The sequence below is a fragment of the Zootoca vivipara genome, chromosome 6 (genome assembly GCF_965207765.1).
Source record: "Zootoca vivipara chromosome 6, rZooViv2.hap1.1, whole genome shotgun sequence".
Taxonomy (NCBI): Eukaryota; Metazoa; Chordata; class Lepidosauria; order Squamata; family Lacertidae; genus Zootoca; species Zootoca vivipara.
The window spans coordinates 71050753-71066123 of record NC_142589.1 but is presented as its reverse complement, the minus strand read 5'-3'; the positions used below and the strand labels follow the sequence as shown (position 1 = coordinate 71066123).

Sequence of the window (15371 nt, the reverse complement as noted above, 5' to 3'; positions counted from 1 at the left end):
TCGCGAGGAAGCCTATTCAGCATAAGGGAAAATCCCTTTAAAAAAGGGATAACTTGGCAGCTATGATACTTACTCTTGCTCACTCCAGGGCATGACAGAACATTGAACGTAATCAGTGTCAGCTCTAGGTTTTATGGGTGCCTCTATGCAAGTTGCCTTCAGCGGATGAGTCTTTCAACAGCGTTCCTGCTGCCCATTTGCTTGCCCTCTTCCTCTGGACCCAGTCTGCAGGAGAAAGGGCAAGACGAGCCAAGGGTATCTACAGCTCCTCATTGCACTTGCCAAAACTCACGGGGGTTGGAGAGGCCAAGTGAAAAAACAGTCCCAGCAAAGAAGGAAGGGTCAAGGATTCTTATAAACAGCAGAGGCAGATTTTGGGCAGTGCAACCGGTTCCTACACACAGGGTCCAGGGGGCAAGAGGGTGTCTTAGACTCCTCCTGCCTCCTTCCCAAAGCCTACTTAAGGCTTTCCCAGCTTTGGGAAGTAGACAGGAGGGCTCTGAGACCCTACCACAGCCTCACACCTCCTTCCCAAAGCCCAGCACCTCGCTCACCTGGCTTTGGGAAGGTGGCACAAGAGCTGGGGAGGGGGCCAACTTTTGGCTTTTGCCATATTACCAAGGTCCTCCCTTGCCCCCTACTGGAAGTTGAGGCCAACTGGTACCCAATGATGCTGATACCTGGCACTATCACTGAATGTAATATGCAAGAAGAGAATTTGAAAATAAGCCTGTAAATGGTTACTAGCCATGTTGGCTATGTTCTGCTCCTGGGCTTCTCATAGGCCTCTAGTTGGCCACTGTGAGAACTGAATGTTGGCTTTGGTGGGCTTTGGCTTCTTCTTATGCTCTTAAGTAAAGTTGTCAAGTGACCAGAGCGTAGCTTTGCAGTCAAACAAAATCATTTGTTAATTGCTGCAGGGCAGCTGGCTGTTCAAAACCTCAGAGGCACTGTCATTAGGGTTGTGTCAAGGACAACAGTGCCCCCTAGTGTTGGGAGGCCAGAGGCGCCTTTATATTCACTGCCTCTCTCCTCCAAACTCTGCAGTCCCTGCTCGGATCGTGAACATTTCATCAGCAGTGACCGTGAATGAGGGAAGCAACGTGAATCTGCTCTGCCTAGCAGTGGGGAAGCCAGAGCCGACGGTAACTTGGCGGCAGTTGAAAGGTAAGGGAGGCTGGAGAGGATATCCCCTTTGTCCTCTGTTCTGGCAGAAGCTTGCTCACCCCTCTGAGCAACTGGTTTCCTCTGCAAATGAATTAAGGCAGGAAGAAGGAAACGTTTTTATAGCTTAGAACCATATGAAGCCACCCAGACCCTGAAATCACCACCTGAGGTCCTTCTGTGCCTCCTCCATGGGAGCTTCAGAGAGTGGCAACATGAGAAAGGGCCTTTTCTGCAGTGGCTCCCCATTTGTGAAATGCTCTCCCAGGGAGGCTCGCCTAGCACCTTCACTGTTCTAGGTGCCAAGTGAAAACTTTCCTCTTCAACCAGGCTTTTGGCTGATTAGCATTGTATGCCCCTTTAAATGTGTCCTTTAAATGTGTGTATGTTTTTTGGGGGGGTATGGGTTTTCTTTGTTCCGGTTATTGTTTTTATTATGTCTTTAGTGTTTCCATTTTGTATTTTTATGCCTTGAGATCCACGGATGAAGGGTGGCATGCAAATCTAATGAATAAAATAAATAAAATCAGAGCTGACGATTGCCTACATCTCAAAGCAGGTTTCGACCCAAATAAATCTCATATCCATGTACATCTGTTAAGCAGGTGAAATTTGGTACTGGTTACAGAAATTAGAACCTCCTCTTTCTTTCTTTTTTACAATAAGTAAACAAACAAAGTTTCCACTCCTTAAAATTGCAGAATGGGCTTGAAAGAGTATCTTCAATGGCTAGTGAAATTCCAGAATTGTGGCAGAAAAGATATTGCAGTGGCAGAGAGTGAGAATCTAATCCCCTGCTAAACATAGCCCCTTCGCTCCTCCCCATGACTTGTACAAGGCAGTGCTTAATTATTCCAGCTTCAGAATACAGCTTTTCTTCTTTTTCTTGGCGCAGAGCTTTGATTTGTTTATCAGCACGCCCAGCTCCACCTCATAGGCAAAGCTGCTCCCTGTGTATGTGTGCTGCTTTAGCACACATAGCTTGTGGGGTGTGTGGGATTTTCACACTTACAATATTGTGATTTTTAAGATTTGATTTTGAGTTTTGTCGAGTTGCCTAAAATGTGTTTGAGGAGTGAGGAGAATCAAGCAGCAATTAAATCTTGCTGGGAAACCTAAGATACAGACTCACAGGAAGATGGAATAAATCCTCACCTGGTTTTGAAGAAAGAGCAGTATCATGAGCTGCACAGGGGTGACAAACCGCTCTAAACCATAGCCTGTGCCTAGTGTCCCCCCAGGCTTTTAAACTTTTAAAAAAGACTTTCAATACTTTAAAGCTGATATTGATTCCTATTTTAGTCTCTAATTTGGTAGGGCTTCAGGTATTTTATCTGTACCCTTATAGAGGGGTGTGTGTGTGTGTGTGTGTGTTTGTTTGTTTGTTTGTTTGTTTGTTTAAGTGTGTGTCACTTAATCTGATTTGACATTTTATTGCATTTAATTCATGTTGTGCATTGCCTAGAGGACTAGTTGAACAGCTGGCTAATAAATGTAAATAATAAATAAATAAAACATCTTTCAAAGGCATTCCCAAGCATCTCTACAAAGGCAGAAAGATGAAAATAAAATCAGGGACAAATGGGAACACTGATTTCCCCAGGGACACAGTTCCCAGAAAATAGGCGGCAGACCTTGGAAACACAAATGGCGGCAGGATCTCAGCATTCTTGGATAGAACCCGAGATAGCTGCCTACCTGCCCTCCTGCTTGCTTGTCTCTCTAGGGTTGGCCACATTAAGCAGTTCAGAAGCTGCCATATTGATGTCCCCGCAAAACCCTGGTGAGGTCCTACATTGGGGCTTTATACGGGTGGTGTTGTGGTCTAAACCACTGAGCCTCAGAAGGTTGGTGGTTCAAATCCCTGCAACGGGGCGAGCTCCCATTGCTCTGTCCCAGCTCCTGCCAACCTAACAGGTCAAAAGCATGTCAGTGCAAGTAGGTAAATAGGTACCACTGCAGCGGGAAGGTAATTGGTGTTTCTGTGCGCTCTGGCTTCTGTCACAGTGCTCCGTTGCACCAGAAGCGATTTAATCATGCTGGCCACATGACCCAGAAAGCTGTCTGTGGACAAACGCTGGCTCCCTTGGCCTCAAAGCGAGATGAGCGCCGCAAACCCCATAGTTGCCTTTGACTGGACTTAACCGTCCAGGGGTCCTTTACCTTCACCTCACCTACATTGTGGCCGTATGAGAATGTCAAAATGGTCTTGCTGTTCGCCGCTGGAGCCTGCTGTAACCCCAACCGGGGTTGAGTTGTGGGGTGCTGGTGTCAGACGGGTGCACGCTGGTGGGAACTCTGAAGGTCCCCTCCTTCCTGGTGCCAGCCTTGCCACGAAAACAGGGGTGGTTGGAGCTCATCCATTTACCAAGCCCCCGGGAGACATGCCGTCCCTAATTGCTGGGATGTGTTTGGGCTTGGTGCGTCGCAGGTTGTGTAAGCTTGTTTCCCCCCACCCCACATACACACTTTTAACCCAGAACCCCCTACGCTGTTGTCACAGCCCCGGTGCGAGGCAGCCCCTGCGTGTCCGAGGTGTGGATAACAGTGTTGTTGTCATATGTGTTTTCTTGTGTGTAAGTCTGTGTTTGTGTCTGTCTCCCTACTGCTGGCCCTGACCCCCTCCCCGCCACCCCCCTCCTCCCTCCCCAACAGATGGGTTCACCAGTGAAGGGGAGTACCTGGAAATCACGGAAATCAACAGGCAGCAGGCTGGGGAGTACGAGTGCATCACAGTCAATGGAGTCTCCACACCTGATAGCAAGCGGGTCCTCATCACTGTCAACTGTAAGTGCTCCCCATATTTGCCTCCTAGTTCTGTCCCCTTCAGCCAGATCAGGGGTTGCAATGTCTGGGGCGTGGAGCTTCAGCTATAAAGTTAGAGATGGACGGATCTGTCTATTTCCGTTTTCTAAGTTTCCTCCCCCCCCCAATTCAATCTTATCATAACATTCGACCCTGAGGGACATCTAGTCCAACCCCCCACAATGCAGGAATCTCAACATGCAGTCCCACATCCAATCTGAAACCATACCAGACCTTGCTTAGCTTTGCAAATATGCTATCATTTTTATTGCTGTTTAAATTTAATCCTCTACATTTTTGCAGCAATTTGTGGTTTTATTTGTTTAAAACCCTCACAAACATTCATCAGAATTTTTAATGCAGATTTCTAATGCAAAACTTTTCATATAAATTTTTTTCCCTTCATGTGCATTTTTTTACAAAGTTATTTTCCCCAATATAATACATTTTTGCATATTATTTTCACAATTATATGCATTTATATGCACGCTTTACTCTCGTGCATACGTGCTGGAATAATTTTGCAATGGAGCATATGGGGAGTTTTATGGGAGGGGTTCCCCCTTTACTCTTGTGCATCTTGTTTAGTTGGAGAACTGCATCACAAAATTTGGGAAAGTGTGAATTTCAAAGGCTTGCTGTGTTTTGGTTTGAGAAGTGGGTCTTAGGTGACTTCTCAGTGAAATGCAAACAGAATTGAATTTCTCCTCCATCCGTAGCTGAGACCCAGCCCTCAACTGGGAATCAGAAATGCAGGAATTACTCCAAGGGTGAGCATGGAGCTGCAAGTGTTTTCTCTGCCTCCCACTTCCCAAATCTTCTGCCCAGCTTTCAATCACTGGGTATTAACATCTTATGTACCATGGGACTGACCTTTGCTCCCTTAATAATGGTCTTTTCTACTCCTCCCCTGGCTAAACTACACATTACCTATGAGATTCTTGACTGGATCTCTCGTAAGAGAGCTTTGCTGGATCTACAATGATTTGTAAAAACGCTATTAAAGGCTATTTTTTTAAAAAAATGTTATATGGCTCTCAAGGAAATTTCCCAATGGTGACAGATTCCTGCTATGTGCAGCACCCCCTGGTGTCACATTTTAATAACGCATTTATAACGTTTTAAATGATGAGTAGTAGTACAGATGAGTCCCCTGATCCATATAGATATAATTCAGCTGCTGGGGGTTCCAAATTAGAAGTGGCCCTGGAAGAGGGATGCTTAACCCTTTCCCATCCTATCTTGTCCCTAATATAAATCACCTCCAAGCTTCTGTTAGCCCTGAACTGGGAAGGGGATGGAGGAGTTTAAGTATCATCCTCTTCCTTCTGAGACATCAGTGGCCAATTCTCACAACCTATTTGGTAACATGAGTGCTCAGGGCTGGTTTACACACATGGCAGAATGAAGTAATAGGGAGATGTGAGCTGTTAGGCTGGTCTATAGCCAGTGTGTTGTAGTGGTTAAGAGCAGTAGACTCATAATCTGGTGAACCGGGTTCGCGTCTCCGCTCCTCCACATGCAGCTGCTGGGTGACCTTGGGCTAGTCACACTTCTCTGAAGTCTCTCAGCCTCACTCACCTCACAGAGTGTTTGTTGTGGGGGAGGAAGGGAAAGGAGATTGTTGGTCACTTTGAGACTCCTTTGGGTAGTGATAAAGCAGGATATCAAATCCAAAAATCTTCCTTCAGGCTGCTGGCAGGGAGGCCCATTTTTAAATGGTGGGGGGAAAGATGGCCTTTAAGATGTGCAGAGCCCAGATTCTCAAAGGCTTTATAAATATTGACCAGGCTCTTGGATTGATAGCTTGAAAGGCTAAAGAAAGTTGGGGCAAGTTCTGGAGCACTGGAGTCAAAGGCTTAGGATCACCACTTCCTCTCCCCCCTCCCTCTCCCTCTCTCTCAGCAGAGGTCTTTATGATACTAGGTGAAAAGGCACATATTATGCAGTTGGCATGGTTCCCCCTCACCTTCCCTTCCCTTAAATCTGGGATAGTGGGAGAAGCAGCAAAAGGGCTTGAAGAGGAGAGGTTTTTTTTTTTTCCTCCCTCCTCTCTATCACTCCTTTGCACAGGCAAACATTGTGCCATGGTGTAGGGGATTATGGGAGGTGTGCTTCTTCCAAAGACATCTTCTTTTGGAGGATGGTGCCAGATGCCAGGGGAAGGTCTGTTGTTCAGTGGTAGAGCATCTGCTTTGCTTTCAGAAGGTCCCAGGTTCAATCCCTGGCATCTCCGGGTAAGAAAGCCTGGAGACCTTCTGTCAGTTAGTGTTGGCAGTACTGAACCATGTGGACAAATGATCTGACTCAGTACAAGGCAACTTCCTATAATGTTATGATAGGGCAGCAGGGAATTCTTCTCTGGCTCAGATTGTTATGCAAGCCAGAGAAGAACTTTTGGAACTTGTACAGCTTTACGCTCCCCTGTTGTGTTCCCCCCAAGCCTGACTTGGGCCGCGTCCATACCATACATTTACAGCGATATGATACCACTTTCAACTGCATGGCTTCCCCCAGAGGATTCTGGGAATTGTACTTTGTTAAGAGCGCTGAGGGTTGTCAGGAGGCCTCTGTTCTTCTCACAGAGCTACAATTCCAAGAGTGCTTTAACAATCGATCCCTGTTCACAGTGAACTCTGGCAGGGGCATAGGAAGTGAGGGGCAATAGGGGCGCTCCGCCCCGGGCTCCACTATGGGGGGGGCAACACCCTCTCCCCACCTCCACCGATGCTCCACTACGCAGCGGAGCCGCCGGCAAACATCCCCAGCACTGCGCGGGGATGAAGCCGCTGCAGCCGCGAGCGGAGGATCCCGGGCGGCAGCATCCCTGCACAGCGCTGAGGTCTGGCAGTGGCTCCACCACGCAGCACGCGTGCATAAAGCCGGCGTGCACGGTGCATGTGCCGCACACTTTCTGCGCATGTGTTGTGTGTGGCAATGCGGCACATGCACACTGCGTGGGTCGATGGCCCGCCCCCGGGTGCATGCCCCCGGTGCTGCCCCGGGACGTGGAAAGTCTTCGTCCGCCACTGACTCTGGGCATTGCAGCTCTGGGAGGGGAACAGCGGCTTCTTAACAACCTTCCCCCTTAACAAACTACAATTCCCAGAATTCTTTGGGGAAGCATCTCTACCAGAAGGTTGGCAACTGGAGACCATCTATGGAGGAACAGCTAAGACACCACATATCATGACTAATATATGCCTCCCACATCAACTGTTGTCTCTTCCCAGACCCTCCAACCATCACAGATATAAAGGACTCACGCATCCCGATGGGAAAGAATGCACTTCTGCGCTGTGAGGCCATGGCTGTGCCACCTGCGGAATTCCAGTGGTTCAAAGACGACAAACAGTAAGTCATTCTTCTGCCCATTTCTTGGCCGTGGCCAGAGATCCATAACATTGATATCCTTCCAATACATTTGGGAGGGGGAATCGCAGCTTAGTGGCTTTGCAATACGGAGATACTAGGCTCAGTCAGTTGCATCTCCAAGTTGAAAGGATCATTTAGCAGGGGAGGGGAAAGACCGCTGCCTCAGACCCTGCAGAGCTCCTGCTAGGGGTCCAAATAGCCTGACCTGGCATAAGCAGCTTTCTGTGTTCCTTTAAGACCTATTGACACAAGCCATTTCTTCTCCCCAGGGCAAAATTGGTGTGGTCTACCCACGTGGTGGAATGTGGTGATAATGTGGACCGAACTACTGCAGGTGTAGGGGGGGTGCGTTTGAATGCTCCTCCGTGTACAATGACAAAAAGACCCTTTAAAATACTTGGAGTAAAAAAAGACCTAGGCACAGCGGGAAGAAAGGTTCTAATTTTGGCCTGCTCCCTTTATATGCTAGTTTTCTACTTGCAGGGATGTCCCCCCCACACTTTTTTGCAGCATTAAAACATGATGCCCCCCTCCTGCCATCTGAAGTGGTACAGTCATTCTGTAAACTTAGTATTGGTTGTGCTGCAGGCACAGTCCAAGCCATTGTGAATGGGGAGGGAATTCTCAGCAACCATCAGTGCCCTGCAGTTCCCTGGATTCTCTGTGGGAACCAATATCTTGCAAGATAAGACCGAGATAGGCTTGCATCAGAGGTGCATCCCAATTCTCCAATCAGGGCTGGCTGCTGAGCTTGATCTTGTTTCCATCTGGCAAGACAGTCGTTACTCTCCAGCAGCCTTTCTCAAACTTGAGTCCCCATATGGCGTTGGACTACAACTCCCATCACCCCTAGCTACCAGGACCAGCGCTAAGGACCCAAGTTTGAGAAAGTCTGCTCTGCAGTCATCTTTTTCTTTGCCCTCCTCCAATCTCACCTGTTTAAGCAAATAAACAAAAAAAGAAAAGGAATTCCTGGGACTGGCACTCGAAAGTCAGTGGGGCAGCAGCACAGGCAATGATTGTGGAAGGCCTCAAGTTCAAACCCTGTGAAAAGGATCAAGGTGGCAGGTGATGGTGACGACCCTTCTCTGCCTGGGATCCTGGGGAGTCGTGGCCAATCAGAGCTCTGAGATAGGCAAGTGGATCACCTGACCTAGTAGAAGGCAGCTTCTCTTCTCCCCCTCCCACCATGTAACTTCGCTGTGTGTCTCATTAGTTAGACAGCGCCGCATGCTTTAACCTTCCAAATGGCAATCTTATTAAACAAACCCACGGCGCGTACTCATGGTCGCTTAACGCAGATTAATTTGTAACTCTCCAAGCAGAACACGGCCCATCAGTCACGTATAGTCCCCCGTCCCCCGGGGGGCTTGATAAACCGTGTGGTGTGGTTGCTTGCCTGGAATGGGGGGGGGGGAGAGAGGGGAGCGGTTGTCAAGTTCCCTGGCAGGCCCTGGCATGTGATGAGTGGGTTGTGTTCACCTGGTACAGGTGGGAAATGGCAATTTGTATCGGTCTGTAGCAGGGATAGCCAATGTTGTACAGCCCGTGCTGTTCTGCAACAACTCTCGTCACCCTTGACTATGGGGATGAGGGAGAGATTCAATTTAGTTCACGTTTAAAGGGGAACCCATCAAATTTGCCCTTCCTGAAACAAAAGAGCAAACCAAAATATGGAAATTCACGCTTTCCTGAATTTTGCAATGCAGTTCTGCAGTCAAGTGATGGGAACAAAGGTTAGGGGTTTGTGCACATTTTGCACACGGGTTCCGTTCCTTGGGGGGGGGGCTGTGTTGGCAGAGTGTGCATAAGCCCACTCCACTCTGTTCTGCCTCTGTTCCGCCCTCTTCTGGGCTTTGGGCAGGAGGTGTGGGGGCTCTGGCCGGTCCTAGAGCCCTCTCACCTCCTCTTAAATATGGGAAAGTGTTAACTAGGTTCTAGGAAGGAGGAGGAGGGCACTAGGACCCTGTCAGAGTTCTCATGCCTCCTTCCCAAAACCCAGCGCCTTGCTTACCAGTCTTTGAGATAGCGTCCCATCCCCCCGCCGCCAGCTCAGCACCCAGTGCATGCGCAGCCCTTGCACAGCCTTAGATTTGCCCCTGGATTTTGCTCTTTTCCATGCTTGCATTCATTTCTTAACTTGGTAGGAAGGAGTAAGTGCTGTGGGGAGAAAAAGGCTCCTGAAGGAAGAGGCTGAGGTGGGGAGGAGGGAATTTCTGTACTTAGCTGAACAGCTGAGGCCTCTCTTACGGGAGCCAAGTTCCGGTTCTGCAGGGATTGACACCTGACAAGATGATTTGCAATTATCTCCCAATCAGCCTTCCAGTTGTTTCCCTCCAGTGTTCCCACGCTAGCTTGGTGATAACAGTTCATGGTTCAAACCTCTTGCGTCTCAGGGGAGCTGTTTGTGGTTAGAACTGCTCAGCGAAAAGAAACCATGAGTTTTTATCTTACTTTATTAGGAAACAATGACAGAGCTGTGGGCACACTGAACATCAGATGCAAAAAGTCAGGGCGGAGGGCAGGAGGAAGCCACCCAGGCACACAAGGACATTAAAAAAAAGAACAACCCAGTGATTTGATAGCTGTCAATAAAAGTAATGTGGGGTTTATACAATAAAATTGTTAGAAGCCATAAAATTCTGAAGTTCTGGTTGATGAACAAGCAACTGGGGTTTAATTTGAGCTGGGGCTAAGGGCCAAATTGCAAATTCCATGTCCAGAATCTCCCAATATTTTTGTTTTTACTTACAAAGCAGTGACAGCGGGCTCTAAATTTGATCAGAGTGGTAGCATCGGAAGGGGAGGCAGTGTTTAACCTGAAAGACTGCCGCACGGGTGAAGGCAAAGGAGTGTTCTCTGCCGCCCCCAAAGGACAGAGTATTTGTTTGGTTGAACATTAAGAGAAACCTCGTGACTTTTAAGAGCAGCTTAATAATAGAACCCCATTTCCTAGAGGGGTAGTGGTTTCTCCTTCACTGGAGGTCTGTGAGTAGAAGTGAGACAACCATTTGTGAAGAATGCTCATTTTCATTGAGGTGGAGGCTATCAATGGCAACCACCAGGTTGGTTGGCGGTGGCAATGTTGCTAGAAGCCATAGGATGAGTGAGGGCTCTTGTGCTCGGGTCTGGCTTCTGGTTGGCCACTGCAAAGACAGGACACATCACTAGATGGGCCATTGGCCTGATGTGTCGGGCTCTTCTCATGTTTTTATTTTTGCTCTGGAACTCACGCAACAAGCAGGAGATTGAACTAGATGGTGTAAATTTCGGCCATGGTGAGATGAATCATATAGATCTCTGTGGAAGCTGAACTGTAGGGGAACGGAAGCAGCGCTGGTTGAGAGAAACCAAGGAAGGGCAGAAATTGCCTCCTTCTCCCATCCCTTCTTGTAACCAATTGAGCCAATAACCAGCACACTGCAGACCAAATAAAACTCCTGCTCTTTCTGGCTGCTCAGGAGTGCAAAAGCAGGGACAACGGTCAAGCAAGGGGAGGAAAAAAAGATAATAACATGGTTGCTGAGCTGCATTCGATTTGGTGAGTCACAGGTTTTGCAGCTGTTCAAACCGAGCCAGGCTAGATGACTTCATAGATTTAAAACTCAGGGGTGAGGGGAGAGAAAATAGCCTGGATAATAGGAGAGACTGTATGTGGAATACTTTGCCTGGTAGGAGGGCTGGCATGGGATATACCATCCTTGCTGCCACAGTTAATAAAGAAGAAGCTTCCCTCTCAGGAGTGGCAAGCAACAATACGCATGTGTGCATGTGCATGCGCATACACACGCAGACAGACAGACAGACAGACACCACCGTATCAGAGAAAAGGAGGCAGGTGAATCCAGATCTACTGCCGCTGTGGGGGTTGTGGTCCAACAGATGATGGATCGCCTGTCTGACAGGCCAGAGCAGAGATAAACAGCCACTGGGACTGTGGGAAGGTAGCATAGAGAGGTGTGGAAACTGCAAAGGGAGCCCTTGGACTGCATCGGCCGATTCAGCCTCCCCGCCTCCTGTAGCTTTTGATTTCAGGGGGTGCCTTTGAAACACCCCCTGTCCAAATGCCTCTCAGGATTCAAGGGCTTCCAAAACACCTAGCCTCCTTTCCAGAGCACCTCCAACGATGCATGAACAAGCTGCCCCTTTGCAATTTCTTGACTTGGTTCGGACTGATACCTATGTGCGGTTTGCCAGAAAAGTGTCCCCTTTTGGCATCTCCCCTGCCCACTTCCTCTGTCCCCGCTTCTAATCCTCCTCGCAAGTTACCAGCGGCTTGGGTGAAACCATGGTGCAGGGAAAGGGATCTAGCAACACAAATGCACAACAGGGTAAAGACCCCCTTTTTGTGCACAGGGATTTTGACTGCACACGGACGTGCCTGGGCATGTGGGCAGCTTCCAAGGGTTGCAGTGGTGGTGGTGGTGGGAGGTGCGAACTAATAAACAAGGGCCATCACTGGAAACTTATATCTCTTTAACAAAGGGCTAACTCTCATGCAAAAAGAAGCCAGGAAGTAGAATGCTGATGATGGGCAAATCAGGGACAGGGCATGAGATCAGTTGCAAGCTGGTATTTTCTATAATTCCCCGTATTCTCAGAGCACAATGCTTTAACAATGTTACCCGCCCATGCTCTCCTCCCACTCCCTTTTCCTAGCAGAGTAATTGGCGGTGTGGATGGACTGCAGATCCAGAATGAGCGCACTCGTTCCATGCTGCTCTTCAGCAACGTCACTGCTCGTCATTATGGGAACTACACCTGCTTGGCTTCCAACAACTTAGGCTCCTTCAATGTCAGCTTACGGCTTATCAGTGAGTCTCTCTTCTCCTCTTCCTGCTATCACCTCCCCCATCCCTGGTGGAGGTTGTGTCTTAACCTTGCCTGGGCCTACTAGGAAGGGGCCTTCTCCTCCCAATGGTTCTGCTAAATCAACTTTCAGAATATTTTGCCTGCCACTACCTGCACCCTCAGTTTTTGCTCCTAGAGCCACTAGACTGGCCGGGCATATGAGAAGTAGTGTGGGTGGGAGAGATATTTGATCCACTTTGCATCAGAAGGTGAAAACTAGAACTTCCCAGAACAATGTGCAGCCCTCTTGCAAAATACACCTATCTCTGAATTTTCCAACACTGCTCTCCAAGCAAGTAAGGCGTACAAAACTGCATGCACTAGTAATGTGTGCATTTAAAAGCATGCATCGGTTAATGACAATAGCATACACAAAAAGCATAATATTAGGGGGAATTGCTTTGTAAACGTGTTAATCAGACAAAATTGCATAAAAATGTGTTTATATGGAGAAAGGTGTAAAGGTAAAGGAGAAATGCACACTATAATGGTGGTGAATTTTAAATAATAATAATAATAATAATAATAATAATAATGGGAGGGCGTTTCACAGAGAGGAAGTCACTACTGAGAAGGCTCTCTGCCTGCTTCACTGTAACATCACTTAGCTTCGCAGTGAGGGAACTACCAGAAGGCCCTCGGAGCTGGAGCAAACAGTGGGGATGGAGACGCTCCTTCAGGTATACAGGGCTGAAGCTGTTTAGGGCTTTAAAGCTCAACACCAGCACTTGAATTGTGCTCAGAAAAGTACTGGGAGCCAATGTAGATCCTTTAGGACCAGAGTTATATGATCCTGGTGGCTGCTCCCAGTCACCAGTCTAGCTGCCGCATTCTGGATTAGTTGTAGTTTCTGTCTGAGTCACCTTCAAAGGTAGCCCCATGAAGAGCACATTGCCGTACTCCAAGCAGGAGATAACCAATTTTAAGAAAAAAAAAATATTTGCAAAGTGATGTACAATTGTGGAGAATGGAACTTCTAAGACTGGAAAAAATGAGACACCGAGGGAACTCAAAATTGACACGTTTGCCTAATCCTAGTAGAGATGGCCAGTTTTATTGCTAACACTCTGGTTAAAACAAATCCCCCCTTCTTCTTCTCCTCTCCTCCTCTTAGGACCAGGTTCTCTGGACAACATGGCAGCCTCCAGAATGGAATCTCCCCTCTTCCTGGGCCTGCTGTCATCCGCCTTTGTGACTCTGCTGTTTAAGGTTTAGGGCGGCTGGGGAAATGAAGCAGAAACACGGAAGGAAACAGGTGAAAGGGAATGAATCCAAGAGAGGGAGAGAAAGAGAGAGAAGGGGAGGCATCTCTACTTTCTGGAAAAGATGAAGAGAGAGAGAGAAATGAAATTTATCAAGAACCCCATCACTGTGAGGGATAGAAGAAAACAAAACGAAACGGAAAAAAAATATGCATTTGTTTCTACAGCCATTTATCTTCACACTCCATCTCAGACACTCCCAGTTGAACTTGTTATTTAACACAAACGAAAAGACACAGGGCTCTATAGGGTTGACTGCAGACATTGCTCACCCCACCCCTCACCTCTGCGACTTACCCTGTTTCTCATATTTTAAGACATACCCATAAAATAAGCCATAGCAGGATTTTTAAGCATTCAAGGAATATAAGCCATACCCCGAAAATAAGACATAGTGATAGGCGCAGCAGCAATGCCAGCCGTGGCAGGAGGAGAAGGAAAAAAATAAGACATCCCTTGAAAATAAGCCATAGTGTGTTTTTTTGAGGAAAAAATAAATATAAGACATGTCTTATAATATGAGAAACACGGTAAATGGAACAGCAACATTTTCCTCCTTGGGCTGATGGGACCTTTTGTCCTTCGAATGCACAGACCCCGGAATACAGATTTCACAAAGGGTTTTGTTCTTGCTGTTATTTTAACCTCCTTTTACCCCCTTTTGGTTCCTTCTTTCGCTGTTGCTTGGGAGCAAGGATTTCAGCAGCTGACAACATTTAGGAGCTTGCCTTTTAATTATTATTTACAAGCTGGGCTGAGAACCTCCATAGGCGGCGGAATTCCTTCTGCCCCCTTACAGATTCATTCAGACAGATTTGCAGGCCATTTTTATTATTATTATTTTTGCAGCCTGGGGCCAGGAAAACTATCAGCAATATTTGGAAGGCTGCTGAGCTCAGCCTAGGCAGGAAGGAGGTCTCCTTTGGGGCATTGCGAGAGAGGCTGACATCATATAGATGCACTCCACGAACGCTGTCTGAGGACCAGCACCAAGAACCGAACCCGCAGCCCTTAGACACGATGGCATGCCAGAGTCTTTGGAAGGTCATTGAACCAAGTCTGCTAAGTTTTTTGAGGCATGGAGTTTCCACCCTTTAAAACGCAGGGGTAAGAATGACTTCTCCTGACAATGTTGATTGCCAGGTAACATTATGTGATCTATAGAAAGAAATCAGGAAGAGGGAATGACTGGTTTAATTCTTTGTTTGGCCCAGGAATTTTCCTGCTTTTGACAGTGATTGGGTTGGGTTTTGTTTTTTTCATTCATTGGGGGTGGGGTGTATAATTCCGCTAGAAAAATCATTGCTTGGAACATCTGCCAGCTCTCTAAAATCAATGGTGTTCTTTTTCTGTACTTTTCACAAAATCTTTTCTCGGCAATTTCCCTTGAGCTAAGGACTCCCATCCCCCTCTCTACCTTTACACACACATACACATATGCACAAACCCACAACAGTATATCTCCTCTGTATCTTTGTTGAACAAAAGCACCATGCCACTTGAATTCTTCCTTATTTATGTCTTTATTCTATTTTCCTTCCTCTTTTCTTCTTTGCTCTTCCTAGTTCTCAAGTCATTATTGCTGATTGTATCTCGGGACCCCCCAGCCCTGACTTCAAAGGCTCCCTTTCAGATGGAATTATAATCAGGGTTTTGTGTATTCAGCACTTCTGCACATGCACCACACACAAAAAAAGTCCAACGTTTGGGATAGAATTCAGCATTCGGATATGTCATAATTTTTTTTTAAAAAAAGTTTCTAGTCCTTTTGTAAAGATAAGCTCGAGAATGTGTGGAAAATACCAGTGGGTATCTTTGTGGATATGATGAGGCCTAGTTAATCATAGATCCAGCCCTGCATTTGACGATTTGCCTGGTCACTTGCAGAAACCAGGAGCTGCATCAAGGTCCATG

General features: G+C 47.3%; 1 protein-coding gene across 1 annotated transcript in view; it reads left to right on the top strand.

The window, feature by feature from the left end:
* The window catches only part of IGLON5 (IgLON family member 5), a 132276-nt gene extending 117317 nt beyond the window's left edge, over positions 1-14959 (top strand). The window contains exons 4-8 of the mRNA XM_035120981.3: positions 1048-1167; positions 3820-3951; positions 7203-7323; positions 12007-12158; positions 13310-14959. Coding sequence (XP_034976872.3) covers positions 1048-1167; positions 3820-3951; positions 7203-7323; positions 12007-12158; positions 13310-13410 — 626 coding nt within the window. The 3' untranslated portion in view covers positions 13411-14959. The remainder of the gene's footprint in view (positions 1-1047; positions 1168-3819; positions 3952-7202; positions 7324-12006; positions 12159-13309) is intronic.
* Positions 14960-15371: the final 412 nt, after the last annotated feature.